This window comes from Mesoplodon bidens (assembly GCF_964165515.1).
Source record: "Mesoplodon bidens genome assembly, chromosome: 15".
Classification (NCBI taxonomy): domain Eukaryota; kingdom Metazoa; phylum Chordata; class Mammalia; order Artiodactyla; family Ziphiidae; genus Mesoplodon; species Mesoplodon bidens.
This window is the reverse complement of record NC_138171.1, coordinates 24,349,269-24,373,733: the sequence shown is the minus strand read 5'-3', so window position 1 is coordinate 24,373,733 and position 24,465 is coordinate 24,349,269. Positions and strand designations below refer to the sequence as shown.

Genomic DNA, 24,465 nt, shown 5'->3' with positions numbered 1-24,465 from the left:
ACGGGCTTGGTTGCTCCGCAGCATGTGGGATCCTCCCGGACCAGGGCTCGAACCCGTGTCCCCTGCATTGGCAGGCGGATTCTTAACCACTGTGCCACCAGGGAAACCCTCAAGACAGATTCTTAACCACTGGACCACCAGGGAAGTCCCACTACTTATCTTTATCTACTTCCTTTTGGGCAGGGTGAGATCCAATTTTACTCACCATTATACCACCCAGGTAGCCCAGTGCCTGGTCCTACTTGACACTCAGTAAATGCTTTTAAATTTTATTTATTATAAAAACATTGAGAAAAGTATAAAGGTTAGTATAACAGACACCCATATACCCACCACCCCGCTTGCGAAATAAAAACTGCTAATATAGCTGAAGGCCCCCGGTGTGCCCCTCTACAACCGCACCTCCCCAACCCCTAGCGAAGTTAAGAGTCTCCTGAATTTGGTGTTTATTATTCTATGCCATTTTTTATTCATATATCATAAAATTCAACCTGCTTAAGTGTACAATTTAGTGGCTTTTAGTGTGTTCACAGGATTGCGCAACCATCACCACTATCTAATTCTAGAACATTTTCACCCCCAAAAGGAACCCCATACTCATTATCAGTCACTCCCCCATTCCTCCCTGTCTCCAGCCCCAGCAATCACTAATCTGCTTTCTGTCTCTATGGATTTGCCTATTCTGGACATTTACTATAAATGGAATCCTGTATGTGGTATTTTGTGTCTGGCTTCTTTCACTTACCATAATGTTTTCAAGGTTCATCCATGTTGTAGTATGAATCAATATTTCATTCCTTTTTATGGTATGGTATTCCATTGTGTGAATACAGCTCATTTTGTTTATCCATCACTTGGTGGACATTTGGGTTGTTTCTGCTTTTTGCTATAAATAATGCTGCTATGGACAAGTTTTTGTGTGGATATATGTTTTCAATTCTCTTGGTTATATAAGTGGACTTGCTGGGTCATATGGTAACTCTATGTTTAACTTTTTGAGAAACTGCCAGACTGTTTTCTAAAGTGGCTGCACTGTTTTCCATTCCCACCGGCAATGTATGAGAGTTTCAATTTTTACATCTTCACCAACACTTATCTCTTTGATTATGACCATCCTAATGTGTGTGAAGTGGTATCTCATTATGGTTTCAATTTGCATTTCCCTAATGACTAATGATATTGAGCGTGTTTTCGTGTGCTTATTGGCCATTTGTATATATCCTTTGGGGAAATGTCTATTAAAACCTTTTACCCATTTTAAGGGCAAAAATATTATTGAGTTTTAAGAATTCTTTATATATTCTGGATACCAGACCTTTATCAGATATATGATTTGCAAATATTTTCTCCCATTCTGTGGGTTTTCTTTTCAGTTTCTTGATGTTGTCTTTTTGGGGGGGGGGAATATCTATATATTTTATGCAGCCTCTTTGTATTGAAGAAATCAGGGTTTTTAAAAATATCTTTATTGGAGTATAATTGCTTTACATTGTTGTGTTAGTTGCTGCTGTATAACAAAGTGAATCAGCTATACGTATACATACATGCCCATGTCCCCTCTCTCTTGCGTCTCCCTCCCACCCTCCCTATCCCACCCCTTGATAGTGTCCTTTGAAGCACAAATGTTTTTAATTTTGATGTAATCTAATTCATCTATTTTTTTCTTAGGTTGCTTATGTTTAGAGTGTCATATCTATGAAACCATTGCCTAATCCAAAATCATGAAGACTCACACCTGTCTTTTTCTGGGAGATTTATGGGTTTTGCTGTTACATTTAGGTCTTTGATTCATTTTTAATTAATTTTTGTATATGGGGTGAGGTAGGTCGTATGCATTTTTAGTCCTTTTACTAGGTGTGTGTTTCTAAAAAAAAATATGATACTGTTTTTCCTGTTTGGGGGACTTTAAATGGTAACGTGTGTTCTTGTGCAGCTTGATTTTCTCATTCAGCCTTATGTTGGGAGATTCATCCATGTTGATAAGAGTAACTAGTTCATTTGTTTTCACTGCTCTATAGGTTTCATTGCATAAAAATACCACATTTCATTTACCTTTTCTCCTGTGAATGATCCTTTGGGGTTGTCTCCGCTATTTTGCTATTACAAAGGGTAAACAGTCTAATATGTGCCTCCTTGTGCAATATGTTGAAGGTCATGGGCATATTCAGATTTACTAGATAATACAAAATTACTCTCATAAGTGGTTTTACATATTTGCACTCCTGCCAGGAATGTATTAGAATTGCCCTTATTTGGCATCCTCACCAAGACTCAGTGTTGTTGAGCTTTTTTGATTTTGCCAGGCTAGTGGATGTGAAATGATATCTCATTAGGATTTCCCAGATTAATAGCAAAGTTTATTTTTCAGTAAATATTTGCATGGTTGGATGGATGGCATGAAAGTAGAATGGATTCAGCTCTTTGATGAGGAGATGACCCTCTATTCTTCCTGTGGCTAGAGGATGGCAGGGCTCTGGGCCTAGACTGCCAGCTGTTGTAGGGAGACCCTGGAGCTGGGAAGTACTAGGTGAGACCAACAACTCTATATATATGGGGAAAGGCAGTTGTCACCTTGAAACCAGCAATGGGAGCCTTACCCCAGGCAGAGGCTATAGTCTTGCCCTTCCATCTCCCCACACTTTCACCAAGAAGGGAGGGAGCTAGAGAGAAGCCAGAAGGGAATCGTGTAATGATGAGAATGGGGTCCCATGGTCTTAGGAATCACCCTTTCTTGAGGACCTTCTCATGGTCTCTGTATTGGTGGTATGTATTTCCCTTGGTTTTTTGTTTTGTTTTGTTTGTTTTTAATTTTTATTATTTTTTGGCTGCACCTCACGGCATGCGGGCTCTTTGTTCCCTGACCAGGGATCGGACGTGTGCCCCCTGCAGTGGAAGCTCAGAATCTCAACCACTGGACCGCCAGGGAAGTCCCTGTATTTCCCTGAGTTTGGGGATGATGATGATGATAATAAGAAAAATAATAGTAAGGATTGTGTATTGAACACATATGCAAGGCATTGTACCTTTTTCTTTTTATAGGTGTTATTTAATTCCCTGTGGAGTAGGTGCTGTTATTATTCCCGCTTTATAGATGAGGAACAGAGAATCAAAGGGACAGAGTAACTGAAGGTTTGTACCCAGGCAGTCTGACTCCAGAACTCTTAAGCACTGTGCTGTATTGTTAGCCTGGCTCAGCTAAACCCAGGACAGCAAAGAAAGGAGAAGCTTGCCCAGGCTTGGGTAGGTGAGAAACACAAGTCACAATATCTACTGGGCCTGGCTTGGAGAAGGCAGCAGGGAGCAGAGTGAGAGGCCCCTGGGGAAGATGGTTCTTTTTTTTTTTTTTTTTTAATATAGGGTGATTCCAGTTTACACTTTCTTTTGTTGTTGTTATACATTTATTTTATTTAGTTATTTTTCACTGCATTGGGTCTTCATTGCTGTGCACAGGCTTTCTCTAGCTAAGGCGAGCGGAGGCTACTCTTCTGTTGTGGTGCGTGGGCTTCTCATTGCGGTGGCTTCTCTTGTTGCGGAGCACGGGCTGTAGGCGCACGGGCTTCAGTAGTTGTGGCGCGTGGGCTCAGTAGCTGTGACTCGCAGGCTCTAGAGCACAGGCTCAGTAGTTGTGGTGCATGGCCTTTGTGGCTCCGCAGCATGTGGGATCTTCCTGGACCAGGGCTCGAACCCGTGTCCCCTGCATTGGCAGGTGGATTCTTAACCACTATGCCACCAGGGAAGTCCTGGATTATTTCTTATAAATTATTGTATCTCAAAAATTATCTCAAAAATTTCAATTGGAAAATGACATTTAAGGCCCAAAGAATTAGTTAGGAAAATAGAGATATTTGTAATAACAACATTTTCAACCCATTAAAAAAAAAACACTGAGGGCTGTGCTCAAGGAGACCTCTCACCCTTAAGTTAGCAACGTGCAGATTCGCAGAGAGGTTTGCAGTATACCCTGAGATGTGGGAGAGCGCAGGGTCACCCTGCACACCTCACGATACCCAGGGTAGACCATTTGGGTTGGTTTCCAATCCCAACTCATTGAGCCTCTCTCTGCCCTTCACCTACCAAGCTGACTGACCATGATCACAAGGGCAGAGACACAACCTCACCCCACCGTCCCACTCTACCTCTGATTGGTCTTCTGAGAGTTCTTCCCCCAGTCTCCACTCTACCAGACAGACTCCTCCTTAGGAGCAAGCCTACAACCAGTCCCAATCTGGGTGGCATCAGAGAGTGTTTGTTGAACTCAACAAAACGGGAAGCTGACATAGGCTGGGACAAGCCTGTCTTGATCCTGAGACCCGAGGCAGGGCCAAGGCTTTGGCACAGGATTTTGGCAGTGGGGTGGCTGTGGTCTTATAAGACCCTGGGACTTTCCTCCCACGTGGTATGCCCACAAGGATGTCTCTTCCAGAATGTTGGCTGCCCTGGGCACTACCTCAAATTCCATCCCCAGAGTGGCAGACCCAAGGCCTCCCCGCCAGACTACCCCAACATACACATCACCACAGGGCTGGCGTGTTCACACTGTTGATCTCTTACTGTGGGCTAAGCACTCTGGTTCATTTATATCTCTCAGCAACATTATAAGGCAGGTACTCTTCGTATATCCATTTTGCAACGAAGGACCCAAGGCTCAGAGAGGTTAAGTAACTAGCTCACGGTCACTTAGCTTGTAAATGGCAGCGCAAGGACTCAAAGAGGCAGTCCTAACATGTGCCCAGCCTAGTCCCTGCAGGTGCAAAGCTAAAAAAGAACCATTGCCTGCTCAGAGTCAACGATAATGTCGTTAGACATTTACATAGGGCTTGTATATATCAGGCACAGGCTAAGCTCTTGACTCTGCTTAACAACCCAATGGAATAAGGTTATGCTCATTTTATGATGGAAATTGAAGCTCCAACAGGAAAAGGTCAAGGTCACATAGCAAATAAGGGGCAGAGCTGGGCAGTCTGACTCTGGAGCCAGAGCTATCAGACCCTCTTCTGCCATCTCTTCCTCCTTTTTTTTTAGCGTCCTCCCTCCCCTATACACTGACCCTCCCAGGCTTTCCCTCTGCTGCTGTTTCCACTCTCCCCACCCCCCCAGCTCCCCAGGCTAACCCATGTCCGGAGCCCCCAGCCCTTTCATTCATATTCTGAGCATAGTTGGAGGCTGAGGTCGGGTCAGCCTATCTGGATGGTGACCTCCAGGGGTCAGCCCATGCCCTAGGGTGTCCTTTAGCTCTTCCTATTTCCACTTGGCTGCCTGGCAAGGGAAGTCTTGGAGGGGCCCACCACCCAGTCCTCTTACCTACCTGCAGTGGCCTGCGGGATACGGTGGATAGAGTGAGCAGGACGCCCATACCTTGCAGAGAGGCCAGCGTTCTGGGGGTGGGGGCAGCACTGGGCCTCTCAGGACCGGGTGGCTCTGGAAGCTGATATGAGCAGCAGCAACTGCTGGCATTATCTGGGTTCTAAGAATAGCTTGGGCTGAAGAGTTGGGGGCTGGGGCCAGGGAAGAGGGCAGGAGCCTTTTTCCACTGCCCCTTCCACCCCTGCTGCTTGGCCTAGAAACTGGGAAGCCTTCCTTCTGGCTTACAGTTTGCTCTGGGATGATTTCGCATGGATCCATCTTGTCCACCTTTGGGTTGGAGGACAGAGGGTGTCCCAGGGACTCAGACCCAGGGCTGAGGGCACTGAGCCCACACCCTGAGGACCCGCCCTCCTCCAGGCCCTCCCCTCTGGCACAGAGTAGGGGCTTGCTTTTTCAAGGGTCGATATGTTGGAAGCGACCTTTATTCATTGAGCAAACACTTAAGAAATAGGTAATACACAGACATGATTCAAAATTCAAAGGTATAGAAGGATACACAAGGAAAAAATATCAGTCTGTCCCTTTCCTAGCCTCCAGCCACCTATTCCTCTCTGCTCCTCCCTTTTTTTGTTTAATGAGATATCTTTTTTTTTTTTTTTTAGATGTTGGGGGTAGGAGTTTATTAATTAATTTATTTATTTTTGCTGTGTCACGTCTTCATTTCTGTGCAAGGGCTTTCTCTAGTTGTGGCAAGCGGGGGCCACTCTTCATCGCGGTTCACGGACCGCTCACTATGTCGGCCTCTCTTGTTGCGGAGCACAGGCTCCAGATGCGCAGGCTCAGTAGTTGTGGCTCACGGGCCTAGTTGCTCCGCGGCATGTGGGATCTTCCCAGACCAGGGCTCGAACCCGTGTCCCCTGCATTGGCAGGCGGATTCTCAACCACTGCGCCACCACGGAAGCCCCTAATGAGATATCTTTAAAATAACAACAATAATGTAAATAACAATATAATATGAGGGAAACCCACGTTACATCATGAGTCTCCGCTATGTGCCAGGCACTGTTCTAAGCACTTGGGATGTTTTAACCCATATATTGCTCATCCAAATCCTATGTGGTGGGTACTTTGTACAAATCTCCATTGTTAAGAGGTTAAGTGATTTTCCACAATTTCATGGCTGGCATTTGGCAGAGCCAGGATTCAGTCCCAGGCAATCTGACGTTAGGTAAGGTATTCTTCATCACTGCTCCGTACTGCTGCTCACACTTATGTCATGTCACTACGCAGCACACCCTTGCTCTTCCTAAAGGCCAAGGTCAGAGATGTACTATATATTGAACACGTGCCATGGCCAGGCTCAGGCTGGTCTGCAGCAAAGAATAAAAGACTAGGTCTCTGCCCTCATGGAACTGGCATCCCAGTGCCCATGAGTGTCTGTCAACCAAGGTAGGAGGAGGGAAACCCACGTGTCACTCACATGCCTGTATACCGTCTGCTGTTCACACACACCCTGTCCCTTATCCACCGGTCCTTTACTCACTCAGCCTCTGAGCTGGAAGGCCTTAGAGCCCAGAGCTATAGGTAGGAACATGGAGATCCAGACAGAAGTAGACACGAGAGATCACAGTGTGGCCCTCGTAAGCCTCATCCCCTGCCCCCGGGATCCATTTCAGCAGGGCTGCTGGGGGGTGCCTCTAATCCAGGGCCCAACCATTGTTTGATGTTGGGAACAATTGAAGGGCAAGGGAGCTATAGATAGATCCACAGCTGCTGTCACCTGTTCCAGCCTGGGCACTGGGCCCAAGCGTTGTCTACGTGGGGGTACTTTACCAGTGAGGGCCCCCTGGGAGTGGGAGATTGGTCCAGCCTAGCTCAGCTCTACAGAGACTGAGTCAGAGGCCAAGACAAAGAAATAGAGTCTCAGAGGGCAGAGAGAGACAGGGTAACACAGAAAGACCAAGACCCTTGAGAGATACAGGAGGCTCGCACCAAACGCCATAAACCCAGAGACTGGTTGGGGCTCTGGGAGGGCTACACAAGCACACTTCTCTCTGGGAGAGCCACACTCCAGATTCTTCCGAGGCAGTTGAAGGAACATGCTTTGGGGAGCGCTCTGGGAGACCCCTGAGATCTTTGAAAGGAAGACGTTGTGCTGCTGTGTCTAGTCGTAGCTTTAATTCGGTATGTGACCTGGGGCATGGACCTGCTTCTTCCTCTGTGCCTCCGTTTCCCCAGCTGCCCAATGAGAGAGTTGGTTTGCATGATCCCTGAAGGGCCCTTTCATCCTCTGATGCCTGTCAGGACATATTCCTCATGTGTCTAACCTCTCTCCCTCTTGCTGCAGTGGAGGCCATAGTCCCCTCCTTTGTTTGCCCTTTGTGAGGATGGGGGACAGCTGGTCCCCCCATCCCCTCCCCCCAGTAACCTTTCAGCCATAAATCCATGCTGAGGCGTCTCTCCACCGGATAAACAGCCCTGATGCCTTTTGGCTGCCCTCATCCTATTTTCTGCTAGAAGCATCAGAGCCGGGGCCCACTCGGGCCCTCTGCAGCTGCCCACGGCCCCAGGAGGGGGACAAGCCTTGGATGAGCAGGGGCACCCCCCCCCCGGGGGTGCCAGGGTGGAGGCCCCTCTTTGGGCCTCACCACCTCGAATTTAGACCCTTATGGCAGCCGCCTCCTAAGTCTTCCTGCCCCGGTCTCGCCCCTGCAGTCCATCCTCCACACCAGCTGTCATGGGGCTCTTGTGAACACATAAATCTGAACACACTGTCAAATGCTCTTGCTCCGAGCTCTTTGATGAAAAAAAAAAAAAAATGCCTTTGATGGCTCCCCAACTCCTGCAGGATAAAGAACCAAATCCTAATCTGGCTTTTGAAGCCCTTCACACTCCAGTCCCAACTGCTCCGTCCAGCCTCACCTCCCTTTATGCCCGTGTGGCTGCTCTGGGCTTGGAGTTCAGGTTCGTGCTCTCCGTCTCCTGTCCTCTACCTTCAGTGCCTCTCCCTGGACGGCCACAGCCTGCTCACTGGTCTGCCTGTGGCATCTCCTACTCCTTCCAGTCCATTCTCTGTATGGCAGCCAGAGTGATCATTAATAACCTTCACCACTTATTCTCCTGCCCTAACAGCTCCCCTTTGCCCTTGGAATAAAGTCCTCCAAGAGTCCCGGTGACCCAGCCCCTGCCTACCTGTCTAACCCCACCTTGCAAAACCTTCCCCACCTTCCTATCCCAGTGGCACTAGCACTGTGACAGGGCCTCAGCCACACCAAGCTATGCTTCGGCTTTTGTATTTACTGTTCCTCCTGGAATATCCTGGAATATCCTTCCCCCAGCTCTTCACCTAACCGGCTCCGTCTTATCCTTCAGGTCTTGCCTTAAATGTCACCTCCTCAGAGAGGCCCTCTCTGACTAACCTGAAGAGAGTTACACCCCCGTTACCCTCCACAGCACTACTTTGCGTGGTGCCTTCATAGCACGTGCCACAGTCTTTTATCCTTCAAACTCCTCCGTTCTGACCTCCTCCTTGAGCATCACTTTTTTTTCCTGGACAGTGAGTGCTGTGTTCCCATCCTGGACACATAAGAGAAGCTGTCAGATGCATCTTGAATTGAATTCATGTGTCCCTCCCTCCTTCACAGAGTCCTTCAATGTCTTTATCCAAAGAAGGACTTCCAGGCACTGGGGTGCATTGCTGGCAGATATATTTGGGGCTGGGGTGGCTCCCAAGTTACGTCCTCTCTGCCTACCTGCCTGCCCTTGCTTTCTCCAATACTCAGCTCCTCTACTGGCATTTTGGGCTGGAAGAGGAGACGCCACAGGTACTATGCCCCTTCCGGGCTTTGCCTCATCAGTCTGGCTGCTACTAAGCTGTGGGTTCCAGGACTCTTGGCAACTGCTGATCTGAGGTCTTTGGTGGAGAGGAAGTGGGGACACCTAGACCCTGGTGCCCAGCTTGGCTCTAGCCCCCTACATACTAAGACTTCCAATCTCTATCTTTGGCCACTTTACTCTCTTCCCTGACTCCTGCTTCTTCCCTCCAACTCTCTTCCTAGCCAGGCCCAAGGTTCCCTGGTGTAAGTGGGGGCTGGTGGACAGCATATGAGTTTTTGAGGGCAGTCATAGACCTATTCAGGGCCACCTGGGTCTGGGGGCCTGGAGACACAGACTAGAAAGCCTGAGGTCCAGCCCTCCCCGACAGCCTTTTCTGGGGCTATCAGTACCCTAAGTCCCTTGAAGATGGTGTTTCTTTGAGTGATTTCCAGGGAGAGTCCCTCTAGCCCAGGAGGGTGGACACACTGCTGGCCAGGCTGCAGGTGACCCAGCTGCCCTCATGCTGGTCCTGCCTGAAGTTGCTTTCTCCTTTCCCAGTTTTCACGTGCAGGGGTAGAGAGCTTGCCTTCGGAGTGGGATCCTGGAGTCTGGCCTGGGCTCCCCTCTGTCCCCATCAGGGTCTTGGTGTCCTTAGCTAAGCTGATTTCCCTTCCAGCCCTCCAGCCCTGATGCTCCTGATTCCTAATGCGCTAGGAGTCTTTAATTTAAAAAAACAACAGGGGACTTCCCTGGCGGTCCAGTGGTTAAGACTTTGCCTTCCAATGCAGGGGGTGTGGGTTCGATCCCTGGTCAGGGAGCTAAGATCCCACACGCCTTGCAGATAAAAAACCAAGACATCAAACGAAGCAATATTGTAACAAATTCAATAGAAGACTCTAAAAATGGTCCACATCAAAAAAATCTTTAAAAATAAAAAATAAAACAACAACAAACCAAAAAACCCAAAGGAGGGAAAAATGTAAAAGATACAGGGAAGTACAAATAATAACAAACCATTGTACCTTTTGTCATATGTGCTTCAAGTCTTTTGCACCAGGATTCTAGCACTTCAGAGTTCTAATGACCCTGGGTTCTAACACCCCAGCATTCTAAAACTGAGGTGCATATATGTCTTGTCTCTGTACTTATAACATTGGGAAGAGAAGGCAGGAAGAAAGACTTTGGGCTGTCTATACTGGCTACGCAGTGGGTGGGTTTGTTGGGTTGAGAGGGTGGTCGTTAAGAAACAAAGCTTCCAGAGGGTCTAAAATCCTGGACTCCTGGAGTCCTGAGGTTGGAGTAGACCTCAGAGGTCATCCAGTCCAAAGCCTCAAGCCCTGTGCAGCCTCTACTTGATTCTTCCTTGCTTTTGGCAGGCTCACTTTCTTCCAAGGCAGCCTCTTCCATTGCTGATTGGCTCCAAGTGTGAAAAAGTCATTTTTTGTGTGTATCTTCAAACTCTGCTTCCTTGTAACTGCACTGTTGTGGGGGGCCACACAAATCACACAGGCTCCCTCTGTTCCAGCATGGCTCTTCAGGTGTTTAAAGTTGGTACCTTAAGTCCTTGCAGATTGTAGCATTTGTTGCATCTCTCAGGTGCACCTTGGGTTTCCTCACTGCTTTGTCATGTTTGTCTGTGAACTCATCTCAGCAGGAAGGTGTGTCCGGTGTAGCAGAAGCGAACTTACAGGGCAGTTCTAGACCCACCTCTTTGGGTTGGTTTTTCAGCCCCAGGTTTCTACACTGAGCAAGTAATTCTAGAATTCAGACCCACATTATATTTGGTATAGGCTAGGCTTGTTAGAGATTCTGATTCTCCAGGCCAGCTCTATTGCTTGGGGCTTAGGCACAAAGCCCTGCTTTTTGAGCATCTTTGAACAGGAGCAGAGTTTTCCCTACCCTCTGGGCCTTCTATAAATTGCTCAAGCCCAGCTCCTTAGCCTCTGACCCCATATGGATATTAAAACTCTGTAATCTAAACTATCAATCAAGTTTGCTTCATTCTCTTACTTCATAGATATTTATTGACTTTCTACTATGTGTAGCTACTCTGCAAGGTGCTGGGGGCCTAGACCAAGCTCCTGCCCTTTACTGGGTGTGGGTGTGGGTGGGAGGCGGAGGCAGGGAAGAAACAATCTAAGTTCTATGAGGAGAATTAAAACAGAATGATGTTATCACAAATATGATGTGGAGAGAAAAAAGAAAGGAATACATAATGTAGGACTCCATTCATATAAATTTCAAAACAATCTGTGATATTAGAAGTCAGGATAGTAGGTGAGGGAGTGATAACTGAAAGAGGATTGATGGGGATGCTGGTAATTTGGGGTTCTTGAACAGAGTGTGTTTACGTTGTGAAAATTCATCAGACTGTACAGGAATATTCACCGCAGCCCTGATTGTAATGGCAAAAAGAGAACAATCTAAGTGTCCACCCAAAGGAGACATGTATCATTTTGTAACATGGGGAAATATCTGTAGGATTAATTACTAAAAGGTTCTGGGCATTTGTAATTTTGATAGATATTGCCAAATTTGGTCATGCTTTTTTTTTTTTTTTTTTTTTTTTTTTTTTTTTGCGGTACGCGGGCCTCTCACTGTTGTGGCCTCTCCCGTTGCGGAGCACAGGCTCCGGATGCTCAGGCTCAGCAGCCATGGCTCACGGGCCCAGCTGCTCCGCGGCATGTGGGATCTTCCCGGACCAGGGCACGAACCCGTGTCCCCTGCATCGGCAGGCGGACTCTCAACCACTGCGCCACCAGGGAAGCCCGGTCATGCATTTTTAACAAGGTTTTCATGTAACGTACGTACCGTGAAGTGCATACATCTTAAGCGTATAGCGCGATTAGTTTTACGAAGTGAACACACCTGTGTAACCACAGCCCAGCTCAGTACATGAAGTGTTTCCTGCATTCCAGAAGCTTCTCTTGTGCCTCCTCTCGTTGATACTTTCCCTCAAAGGACCACTCTTTATCATCATTCGTTAGTTTTGCCTGTTTTGAACTATTTATGGTTGATAATGTATCTTTGAAATTATTCCTATAGAATATAGATATGTCTGTCTCTTTGGAATTGGTAGCCCGTTGGTGCAGAAGATTTCTCTTTGTGAGCTCAGCCTAATGTCTGGCTGGAATCCTGGTTCTGGATCTCTTTGTATTTAGTGTCAAAGGTTCCAGGATCCTCTGATCTTCTGACTCCAAGATTCTGTGGCATCACCAGGGCCTGAATGGGGTGACAGAAAAGGAGAGCCTGGAAGTGCCCTGACACATTCTGAAGGCAGATTGAGTGCCAGTACCCCGAACCCCTGATGTGAGTAGGGTGCAGGAGGGGGCTAAGAGTGGGAACTTGGCTTCCTGTGAATCTTAAATGTCATTATGAAGGGGGCTCCTGATTGGTCTAAATTTCCTCAATTTGCTTCCTCTTCAGCCAAATTATTCCTTTATGCCTTTATGGTCCTAGGTCTGGTTTTCTTCTTGTGTAATTTCCCCAGGGGACCTCAGAGAACTGGGGATAGAGGTGAGGGGGAGTGGGGAAGAGACAGTATCCAGGCGCTTGAAGAGGGATGCCTTAGTGTCTCTGCTTCTCTTTTTGACTCGGTCTCTGCCACTGTTTATCTGTGAGGTTTGACTAGCGCTTTCCTTTCCCTGGGCCTCAGTTTCTCTGGATGTGTAAAGAGGGTTGGACCAAATAGTCCCAGAGGGCATTTTGTGGTCGCCCTGCCTGAGTCTCCTTGCTCTCCACTTCTGGGGGTGTGGACCTTTTTCTGGGTGTATCAGACTCCCTGTGACTCAGTTTCTCTCTCCCAGCACCTCAGTCTTCCCAAATCTCTCACTGCCTTGTCCCTGCCCCTGTCGGTCTGAATCTCAACCTCTGAGTGGAGTGTCTCTATCTGCCTTTGTGATCCCCGACAATGGGAGGTAAAAATAGCCCAGGGGCCGTGCTGGTGGAGATAAAAGGGAATTTGCCTTTTGTGTCCTGTGGCCAGGCCGGGGGGGCTGTGACACGTGGAGATTGCTGACATAGCTCTCCTCCGCTGACCTTGACAGCGGCAATAAAAGGGGTAGCCCAGCTCCCAGCCCTCACCGTGGTGCTGAGGTGGGTGATCAGGGCTGGAGTTGGAGCCCAAGGGAGGGCAGACAGGCTGATGGGTGAGGGTGTCTGTGGGCTGGCACAAGTCTCTCCATTTCTGTGGGAGAGGATGCTCTGGTGTTTGAGAGAGAGAGAGAGAGAGAGAGAGAGAGAGAGAGAGAGAGAGAGAGAGTGAGTGTGTGTGTGTGTGTGTGTGTGTGTGTGTGTTGGGGGCTCACCAGGGAGGCTGAAGTGGGGAGCCCCACGGAATCACCTACTGTTAGGTCTTGTGGGTTGTTCGATCATGCCCCAGTTTGGGGCCCCTGGTCCCTCAGTTCCCCTGTCACTGCCATCTTCCAGTGCCTGCTGCCTTGGACTGCCTTGAACCTCTAAGATCTCATCCTCCACCTCTCAGTGCCACTACCATGATGGATGTGAGTGAACTTGGGGAGTCTGCCCGCTACCTCCGCCAGGGCTACCAGGAGCAGATGAAGGTGTACCCTGTCCTGTGGGATGGTAAGTGAGGGCAGAGTGGGGCACAGCTACAGAGAAGCCCTTATGGACTCAGACCAGGAGTGGGGTGGGGGGACTCAGCTCGGGTCTGAAGGAGCACTCTGGCCTGACAGCTTTAGCCCTGATGATTAAATCCCAGGGAGCCTGTGTATATCACTGTATGTCTGTGAGCAAGCCTCGGTTTGCTCCTCTGTAAAATGGGACCGTATCACCCGCCTCCTGGGGCTGCCATCTGTGGCTGGAGCCTGAAGCTTCTGAGATGAGAGTGATTGGTATGTGTGCAGGCTGCCTCCACATGTCCATAAAACCTGTGCTGGAGTTATTTTTAGTGCTTTCCATAGAGCCAAAGCCTCTGTTTATCAGGGACAGGAATAAAGGCTACTATTTATGACCCGGTTTGCTCATAGGACAATAATAACAATAGGCAATGTGTATCAAGTGCTTATTGTGTGCCAGGCCCAGAGCAGATGACTTTCCATGCATCATATCAACAACCTGGGGAGATGGAGACCAGGGCCAGGGCCAGCTTCGTGGGTGTGCAACCTCTGCAGCCACAGAGGGCACCACCCTCAGAGGAGCCTCATGCTTGATTTAACACTCTGCTATCACCATCTCGAAACTGTAAATAATTTCTTAACAAGAGGATCTGCATTTTAACACTGGGGCCTGCAAGTTATGGAGCTGGTCCTGACTAAGGCACTTGACTAGTAAGTGGCAGGATACCTGAGTCTGTGCCTTTAACTACCATGAAATATGGGCTCCCTGGAGCTCTGGGGCCAGCTGGCCAGGCAGGAAGGAGCATAACACAGACTTACAAGACCCAGGTTTGAGTCTTCAGTGAAATGGGGGAGGCAGAACCCACTGAGAATTAAGTGCCTGATATTGAGGGCTGCTCCTTATGGGAACTGAGGACATGCCCATAATGTTTTACCTTTGAGGGACAGGCCCAATAGAGAATGAGGGATTCTCCTGAGGTCACAGGGCAAATACAACAGAAGCAGGAATCTGAACCCAAGTGTGTAATCCAGGGCTGTGAAGGACTGTAACCTCAGTCAGGGAATCCTTTGAGGAGATCTCTAGGGACCCTCCCAGCTCTGCCCTTCCAGGAGTCTCTGTTTGGAAGGATCTTTTCTGGGTATTCCTGCATCCTGACAGAGGGGCTCCTAGGAGGGGCACAGCTCTGCAGACACAATTTGGGAACCCCAGATGGGTCCCCAACCCCTGGATGTGCGTCAGCCTTTCTCAAAACCCCCATGCTCTCCCCAAAACCCAGGGAAGAAGCGGGTCTGGGTACCTGATGAACAGGATGCTTACGTGGAGGCTGAGGTCAAATCCGAGGCTACTGGGGGCAGAGTCAACGTGGAGACCAAAGACCAGAAGGTTTGGCTCCCCCTTTTCCCGGAATTAGCTCCTCCACCTTCCCAGGTGTAGCTCCTGTCCAGTGTGCTCTGGGTGAAAGGGGGTTTGGGAGCGTACAGGAGTGAGAGGCTGAGGTCAGTTTGTTCCTGCCCACCTGTCACCCCACCATACGGCCTTCCTGGCAGGTGCTGACGGTTCGTGAAGCTGAACTGCAGCCCATGAACCCGCCCCGCTTCGACTTGCTGGAGGACATGGCCATGATGACGCACCTCAACGAGGCATCCGTACTGCACAACCTGCGCCAGCGTTATGCTCACTGGATGATCTATGTGAGCCATGGGCCGGGGAGGGGCCACGGGTGGGATGGGGCTGTGCGTGTGGTGGGGGCGGGGCCATAGTAGCAGGGGCGGGGCTAGGGCAAGAGGCACAGCTTGGTGGGCACAAAACGGGGGGGAAGGGGCGGGGATGTGTGCAGTGGGGGGCGGGGCTAGAGGCAGGGTAGGGTGATGTCATGGGCCTGTGGAGGCGGGGCCACTGGCTGGGGCGGGGCTCGAGGTAGGGCTGGAGGTTTGGCTACGGCAGTGTAGGGGCGGAGCTGCAGCAGCACAGAGGCTGGGCAACGGGGCTGTGAAGGGGCCGCGGGCCGTGGGCAGGAGTAAGAGCTAGGGCGGGGCTAGGGCGGCCACAGAGGGTGTGGCATCGCACCTTAAGCAGCTCCTTGGGGGATTTTGCAAGGGTCACAGTTTTGCGAGGGCTAGAGCCTGGGGATGGAACCTTGGCCTCCAACAACCTATCTATACACTCTCTCCTCAGACATACTCGGGCCTCTTCTGTGTCACCATCAACCCCTACAAATGGCTCCCGATCTATACAGCCTCCGTGGTAGCCGCTTACAAGGGAAAGCGCCGCTCGGAGTCCCCGCCCCACATATATGCGGTGGCAGATAACGCCTACAATGATATGCTGCGCAGTAAGGGCCGCCTTGACTCCTCTCCCCCACCCGAGGCCCCTCCCCCGGCTCCAGGACCCCCTTCCCTCCACTTGCACTGCCCTCCTTTTGATGCTGCTGGACACTCTAGCATAATCCTTCTGGCTCTCTGAGTGGGAGCTGGCCTGCAGTCTGAAGGTCCCACCTGGTCCTTCCCGTTTCTGGCCCTGGGTGGTGGAGGGGCTGCCCCAGCCCCAAGGATACCCAAGGTGTTCCACCTGTGGCTGGTCCCTCACTTTGGCTAACTTCTCTATCTCCTCCCCTTTCTTCCAGACCGAGAGAACCAGTCCATGCTGATCACGTGAGTGTGGGGGCTCTGGGGATGGGGTGGGAAATGCTGGCCACCTGGCAGGAAGGGAGTGGAACTAAAATCATTTCCCAAGGTTGAATACAAAGTGCTAAGGGCAAGGGTTTTACCGCCTGGAGTCTGTCCCAGGTGAAACTAAATTAGAGCATTTTCTCTGCCCCCTATTCTGGACAGATGTGTTATGGGTGGTGAGCAGGAAGGGGGTACCAGACTGATCACCAGCCCTGATACCCTCTGTCCCTAGGGCCTGGAATCTTCTCCCACCTTGATCTTTTGGGAGTTCTGGTTCTCGCTCAAGGGGAGCGGGGAGACCCCTTTCCTCCTTCTTACCATCTCCTTATTTCTGAATCTTATTTCTAATCCTTTGTTTGCTTTCACTGGTAAGTGGTAGAATTCTTACATACCAAGTTTATATCCAGCCAAGCCAATATGGACATCGTTCGTGTGTGTGTGTGTATGTGTGTGTGTGTGTGCAGCCTGCTGGTGAAGATCAAGGCCTTTGAAACCAGAAAGACCTGTATTCAAGTTCTCACGGGTCCACTTCCTGCTGGTGTGCTTGGGCCTCTGAGTCTCATCAGAAAAGACAGAACAATCCTACTTACCTACCACACAGAGCTATAGGAGTCAGTGAGTTAATGTCTGTACCTGGCACACAGCAGAAACAGCTACATAACTTCTCTGAGCCGCATTTCCTTATCTATCAAAAGCGGATGATAATGGTGCCTGCCTTACAGGTTTCTGAGGCTTAAATGAGCCAATATAGGTAAAGCACTTGGCCCAGTGTCTGGCAGTAAGTTAGTGTTCAGTAAACAGTGGCATCATACTGTGTTTTCTCATCTCACTGGGATGGTCTATGTTGGCTTGTTTTGTAAACAATTCTGAGGGCTAATTTATCTCAGGAGTTTTGAGTTGGGGTGTGGGTCCTGAGTTGGGAGCTGGGTGTGGGGAGGGCAGAGGGGCCCTGCTTGAGGGGTAGGGTGTTGGGGGATGGGATGAATTAGAGTAGCCAGATGGACATTGGTGACTCATGTTTGTGTCGTCCAAGGGGAGAGTCGGGGGCCGGTAAGACGGTTAACACCAAGCGGGTCATTCAGTACTTTGCCATCGTCGCTGCCCTGGGAGACGGGCTGGGCAAGAAGGCCGTAAGACTTGCCCACGCGGGCGCTGCTCCCTGCTGCTTCTGTTTTTCTTTTCTTTCTTCTCCTTTTTTTGTTCTTCTTTTTTTCTTTTTAAAAAGTTGATTCCCCAGAGCCTCCAGCCCTGCCTGAGCCTCCCACCCTGGTGGCAGACTCTGGCCTGAGCAAGGCTCGACCAGCGAGGCTGTGGCCATTCTCTGTCACATTGTATGACGTAGTTCCAGGCTTGCCTCACTGTTCCCATCTGGAACACGGCAGGTGGGACCACATTGCTATTCCTAAGCATTTTATGTATTTTTTCCCTTTCATCATGACCTTCATATTTTGAAAGAGTTTACCAGGTAGGCTGCTTTTACCAAGAAGTAATTGTTTTCTTGGTTTTCATGCACCAAAGACACAGTTACCTGCTGTCAATCAAACAAGCAGGTTCAGCCAGAGCCAAGGGCACTTGGCATTCCCAACAGCCAAGGTTAAGGGGCAGTTTTGCACCCCATGATTTCTTTATGGTTTTTGAAATTTTCTGAAACAATGGGGGAACCAGTTTTTTGTTTTGCTTTTGTTTTCGAGGTACAACTTTCATTCCTAGTCCCAGGGCCAGCTGTTCAGAGCTCTGTGTGTGCTCCCCTACCCCAAAATGGGCTGCCTTTTCTTTCCAGAAACCCAAGGCCTCCTCCTGCACAGCCCCTACTCCTGGTCCTGTTGAGCCTTGCATTTATTCTGGGACATTTTTCTTTCTTCTTTTTCTTTTCTTTTTTCCATTTAAAGTTTTTTTCTTTCTCTTTTTCTTTTTGCCTCTTCCTATCTTCCCAGTTGATTTTCTTGTTTTTTCTTTTTATTTCAGTTTTGTTTTTTTGGTGTGGTGGTGGTTGTTTTTATTGTTTTGTTTTTTTCCTCCCCCCCCCACCCCATTTTCCCAACTCCCAGAGTGTCTCTGAGGATGCTACAGAAAGTCGGGTCTTGGTCCAGGAACAGGAATGGAGGGCAGGGAGCTGGCAGGGATGCAGCCGGGAGGGGCGGGGGTAGGGGGCACCTGGGCAGAAAGGAGCCCTGCATTGTGGAGTTGGGGTTGGGGGGAGCTGTCAGGCAGGGGAGGTAGAGAGAAAGGCTGCCCTGCAGGGGCCACGGGTGCTGGAGCTTAAGAGCCTTATCAACCTCCCTCCCCTCGGCCCCCAAATTGACCACATCTCCAAAGAGAGCCCTGTTCAAAAGCCCTGGACTTGAATGTGTGGGGTGGAGCTCGGGGGAGGGACTCCTGCCAGTTCTCTCCTGCCTCTGTCTCCCCAGCAATACCTCAGGGGGATTTTTAAGTCTTGGGCTCCCTGGAGGTGAGTGAATAACCACAGTCCCCTGGCATGGGACAGATGGCATGGCATCTGTCACTCCAGAATCTATTCCTTCCTTTTTCTCCCTTTTTTCCCATGCTGCTGGGATCCAGGGTAGGGAAGAGAAAGAAAGGGAAAAGGAGGGAAGACAAGGGTGAGGCTAGGAGAGCAAGGGGGGAGGATCCCCTCCATTCAGTAAGTCCCTCTAGATGAGACATACAGGTGGCTTCAGGCATCGTGGAAAGCAGGATGCCTGGGCTCAGTGTCTGCTCTGCCCCTGACTTACTGTGCCATCTGGAGCGGATCACTTTCTTGCTCTGAGTCGTAGTTTCCTCATTTGCAAATTAGGGCTAATAATATGCACCCGACGGGGCTATCTTGAATAATAGTCGGTGTACAACTGTACAATGAAAATGCACCTCACCACAATAGAAAGGAGTAGTGTGAAGAAGAGCAGTCACAGAGGGAGGGGAGGGGTCAGAAGGTTTGGGCAGGAAGAGGTCTCTTCCAGCCTCAGAGCATCAGGGAAGCCTTCCTAGAGGAAGGGGCATTTGAGCTGGGCTCTAAAGGGGAGTAGACTGTAGTCAGGAACCTCTAGGGCTTGGGGCAGGGTCACTTCCTGGGGCATGGGAAATGAAGGGATAGGGAGGAGGCCAGAGACAGGGCTTGGGGGGGCTGTGAATAGGAGACCCCCAGACGCAGCCCCTGCCTCAAGCCCCTGACTAGGGCCGTGTTTGCTCCACTTTCTAGCATTTCTCCTTCTAACAGTCCCTGGAGGGTCAGGCATGAGGGGTTGGGGGTTACACATTTGGGTGACTAACGTTCACTGTCCCGCTAGCCACCCGCTGCCCACTCCCGCCTGGTGACACCTCACAGCCTCTAACGTTGTCTTTCTGCTCCTCCCGGCAGTTTCTGGCCACGAAGACCAGGGTAGGTATGGGGCTGGTGTGAGTGGGGCAGGCAACAATTATGAGGTCTTGGGGACCCCCCCTCCCCTCCCCTTCCCAACCAGAGGTTGTCTGGGCTGGGCCGAGACCCCAGGACCACGGGCTTGACAGAGTCCTTGGCCCGCCACCACCAGGGCACCCTCGAGGATCAAATCATTGAGGCTAACCCTGCCATGGAGGCTTTTGGTAATGCCAAGACCCTGCGGAACGACAACTCGTCCCGCTTCGTGAGTGCCGCAGTGGGAGAGCCGGGTGTGGGTGGAGCCCGGTCTGTCGCGGGGAGACACAAGGTGGTGGGAGCCTTGGACGAATAGGGCAGCGCTGGCTGGGCACCCAACTGAGGCTGCTTTTGTGCCCACAGGGCAAGTTCATCCGCATTCATTTTGGTCCCTCTGGGAAGCTGGCATCCGCGGATATTGACAGCTGTGAGTCTAGGAGAGGGTGGGAGAGGGTGAGGATGGGGAAACAGGTCCAGGCCTGAGTCTTTTCGCTCAGACTGAGTGTCTGTCATCAAGTCCTTGGGGCTCCCACCTGTCCCAGGTGCTTCTCTTCATCCCCTGGCCACAGCCCAGCTCAGGCCACCTCACCTCTCACCTGGAACATTCCCCCAGCCCCCATGTGGTCTTCCATTCTCCATTCTTCCGCTGGATCTCCTTTCAGCCAGAGTGATCTTTTCTTAGAGACTAATCTGACCACATCGCATTCCTGCTTAAAAACCTTTTCCAGATCCCATCACCTTAAGATGGAGACCCAAATCTTTATTTGGCCAGTCAGGCTCCTTGTGACTGGGCCCTTCCCCTCACCCACCATCCCAGTCTTTTCTCTGGCCCTCGATAGGGCAGGCCTGTGCCCCTCCTGCCCTGGCCTCATCTCCACACCTCGAGTCCCCATCCTTCCTGGAAGCTTCCCCCAATGCCTCTCTGGGGTCATTGCCCATCCCGCCTGACCCAGACCTGCTGCAAAAACACCAGGTGCCCAGGCTGCACGCATAGAGGGGCCCCCACGCTGACTGCTCCCCATCTTGGGGTGCATGGCCAGATCCTGATGGATAAGCATGGGCAGGTGGTGATAGGCGGGAATGTCATAATTCATGCCCCGACCAACCCATGCGCAAACACACAGAGGCTCTGCTCAGTGGGCACACTGACACACCAGCAGTGCTCTGGAGGAAAGGAGTGTGGTCTGTGGATGGTGGAATGAAAGCACAGATGAGAGAACAGACAAACCAAGACCCATACACAGACAGCTACGTTAATATACCCACACACAGAGACACACAGATGTACAGACATACGCATTCCCACACCGTGACACGTGTGCTGATGGCGAGACACCCTTCAGCACATGCTGGCATGTGTGCAGACACGGCACCTCTACACACACCCCTGCCCCTTGCTGACACCTCCTCCCTGCCCCTCAGCCATAGTGGGGTGACCCACTCGGGAAACTAGGCCAGCACCTCCCTTCTCCCCAGACCTCCTGGAGAAGTCACGGGTGATCTTCCAGCTGCCCGGTGAGCGAAGCTACCACGTCTACTACCGGATCCTCTCGGGGAAGAAGCCAGAGCTGCAGGGTGAGGGCCAGCAGCAGATGGGGTGGGAATCAGAGCCCACAGGTCTGGGCGGCAGTTGGGCTGCCCAGCCCTGTCCCGGCCCCCGTCAGATCAGGCCCTGGGCTACCTGGTCCCCCACTCTTCTGGGGTCTGTGACATCCCTTCTTTCCTGGAGACCCAGAGCCCCTTCTATCCACCCACCCCCTTCCTGGGACTTCCAGTTCTTGCTGAGCTCTCTCCTCCTCGTGCTAGGAAATGGGCCCCTTAGCACCATTGCCCTGGCAAGGTTGTCTCTCCTGCTGTCCTGAGACTAGAGAGGCCCCACCTAGCACCAGTGGGGAGCGATGGCTCTGTCTAGGCCCAGCTCCCCTCTCTTGCAAGCCCCTCAAGGGCAGAATCTGGTCCTCGCTGGGCCGGAGCACCCAGCACAGGGTCTGGGCCATAGGCGTGGCTTGCGCAATGGTCAAAAGATGAGTGAGACATAGGGACCGAGGCTCATTTCTTAGAACCGTAAAGAAAGAGAAGCCATGGGTGTGGGAGTCGAGGAGAGAAACGCAAGCTACAGTCTCGGGAGGGCCCTACACTCTCCTGCCGGGCTGGCTCCCAGGATCCACCACGCTGGGATGGGGAGACGGAGGAGAGCTGGGTGAACACAGCCGACCTGCCCTTCTCCGCCCCGTGTCCCCCAGACATGCTGCTTCTGTCTATGAACCCCTATGACTACCACTTCTGCAGCCAGGGTGTCATCACTGTGGACCACGTGAATGACGGGGAGGAACTCATGGCCACTGACGTATGTCTGTGGTGGGAGGGGAGGAAACCTGGGGGAGCAGGTCCAGTGCCCTCCGCTCAGCTGAACCCTGGAGGAGCCCAGACTTCTCTGAGCCTTCCACACCCCACCCCCAGCATGCCATGGACATCCTGGGCTTCAGCGCGGATGAGAAGTGTGCCTGCTACAAGATCGTGGGGGCCCTCCTGCACTTCGGCAACATGAAATTCAAGCAGAAGCCTCGGGAGGAGCAGGCCGAGGCCGACGGCACCGAGAGTGAGGGGCCCTGGCCCTGGCCTGACCTGGTCATCCTTTGACCCTGATCCCAGCATCCAGTCCATGACCATTAACCCTAAGCCTTGTCCGCAGCCTTTGACCTCAGTCTTAACCTGGCCCTGATTGTAAACCCTGACTTCTCAAGTCCAGACCCTCACCCTCCTGAGCTGTACAGTTTGCTGACCCTGAACTTGACCTCTTCCAACCTCCCTCTCATAACCCTAAGTCGAGGCCGGTAGAGCTCCCACATACCCGTGTTCTTGGCCTCCTCCCCCTCATCTCACCCATGTGCCCTGCCAGGTGCTGACAAGGCTGCCTACCTGATGGGGGTCAGCGGTGGAGACCTCCTCAAAGGCCTTCTGCACCCCCGAGTGCGTGTGGGGAACGAGTATGTGACCAAGGGTCAGAGCGTGGAGCAGGTGAGTGGCTGGCGGGCGGGGCCCACCTGGGGGCAGCTGGGGCAGGGTCCCCTCCTTGCCAGGTCCCAGAGCAGCCTCCCTGCGCCTCCAGGTGGTGTTTGCCGTGGGGGCTCTGGCCAAGGCCACCTACGACCGGCTGTTCCGGTGGCTGGTGTCACGGATCAACCAGACGCTGGACACCAAGTTGCCCCGTCAGTTCTTCATTGGCGTCCTGGACATCGCCGGTTTTGAGATCTTTGAGGTGAGGGCAGGCCCACCCCCCACCAGGCTCTGTTCTCTCTGGGGTGGAGGACCATGGTGGGTGGGGACAGGAGCCCTGGGTGTCTGCCTGGAGGCGGGGGGAGCTCCCACACTTGCCTGTTCTCTGTGGGTCTCCTTGTCCCCCTACAAGGAGGCCTGCTGAGCTGGGCGCCTCCCACTATAGTTTAACAGCTTTGAACAGCTGTGTATCAACTTCACCAACGAGAAGCTGCAGCAGTTCTTCAACCAGCACATGTTTGTGCTCGAGCAGGAGGAGTACAAGCGGGAGGGCATCGACTGGGTCTTCATCGACTTCGGCCTGGACCTGCAGCCCTGCATTGACCTCATCGAGAAGGTGAGGCCCAGGGCCAGGTCACTGAAAGGAAGGGAAGGCATGGGTGCAGTGGGTGAGCAGGAATGAATGTGCACTTGTGTGTGAGCGAGCGTGTGCAAGCCTGCATGTGTCTGTGCATGTGTGAGCGTGGCTGTGCACGTGTGTGTGTAACGTGTATATGAATGGAAATGTGTGCACGTGTGTGTGTAATGTGTATATGAATGGAAATGTGTGCATGTGTGTGACTAGGTGTATTGGAGATTGAGTGTGATTGTGTGTTGGTGAGCAGTGTGTGTGTGTGAGCGTGCATCCCAGCACTGTTACAGCCACAGTTTCTTTGGACCCTCAAAACTGTCGGGAACTACAGGGCAGGGTAGGGTGTGTTTGTTTATTTGTCTGTAAAACATTACATATATTTCCCTATTGTACAAAGACTAGAAGGAAAGAAAAATCAAAGAAAAATGGAAAAATCAGAAATAAAGGAGAAAAGATGTGTCCCCTAATCCTACCACAACCTGTTTCCTCCCAGTCCTTTATCCTGGGCATCTCTTTTCTCTTACGAACACAGACGCATTTCTTATCCTACCTTTTCTCTGAGAGTGTATTTTGAGCATGGTGCTTTGTTGAAGAAGGCACAGTAGTTCATGCAGCAGATGATTTTCATGCATTTCTGTAATCTCCTACTAGTGGACATTTAGGGGGTTGACAGCTTTTGCTGTTATAACAGCAATGAAAGTATTCATTTCCCCATTTTGCAGGTTAGGAAACTGAGGCTTAGAGAGGTCTAAGGGCCCCATAGCTACTAAGTGAGGAAGCCAGAATTTGAACTCAACTGCCTTTTTTGACTGTACCACGTGTGAGAGTGTGAGACCACAGATGCCGATTTGTGTTTGCACACTTCTTATAAGTAAAGAGAACAACTCAGAGCTGCAAGTTGGGCAGAAAGGGCTTGGAAGCCAAACCACAAACTTTCTTTCTTAGAAGACAGGGCTCCTGGGTGCAGGTCAGTTCTTTGTCCCTCAGGGCAGATGGCTGAGGTTGGAGGGTCTGGGAAAGTTCCCAGAGGGAGGGGCTCCAGGAAATGGGGATCCAGCCCAGCCTGGATGGGCTGGCTT

The 24,465-nt window shown here is 51.1% G+C and overlaps 1 protein-coding gene across 1 annotated transcript in view; it reads left to right on the top strand.

Annotated features, from left to right (window-relative positions):
* MYH7B (myosin heavy chain 7B) overlaps positions 1-24,465 on the top strand; it is a 39,975-nt gene that overhangs the window by 2,679 nt on the left and 12,831 nt on the right. The window contains exons 2-16 of the mRNA XM_081256774.1: positions 12,282-12,429; positions 13,549-13,704; positions 14,975-15,081; positions 15,246-15,389; positions 15,874-16,030; positions 16,322-16,349; positions 17,401-17,497; positions 19,874-19,987; positions 20,122-20,185; positions 21,235-21,333; positions 22,002-22,105; positions 22,219-22,357; positions 22,658-22,776; positions 22,868-23,017; positions 23,201-23,371. Coding sequence (XP_081112900.1) covers positions 13,614-13,704; positions 14,975-15,081; positions 15,246-15,389; positions 15,874-16,030; positions 16,322-16,349; positions 17,401-17,497; positions 19,874-19,987; positions 20,122-20,185; positions 21,235-21,333; positions 22,002-22,105; positions 22,219-22,357; positions 22,658-22,776; positions 22,868-23,017; positions 23,201-23,371 — 1,584 coding nt within the window. The 5' untranslated portion in view covers positions 12,282-12,429; positions 13,549-13,613. The remainder of the gene's footprint in view (positions 1-12,281; positions 12,430-13,548; positions 13,705-14,974; positions 15,082-15,245; positions 15,390-15,873; positions 16,031-16,321; positions 16,350-17,400; positions 17,498-19,873; positions 19,988-20,121; positions 20,186-21,234; positions 21,334-22,001; positions 22,106-22,218; positions 22,358-22,657; positions 22,777-22,867; positions 23,018-23,200; positions 23,372-24,465) is intronic.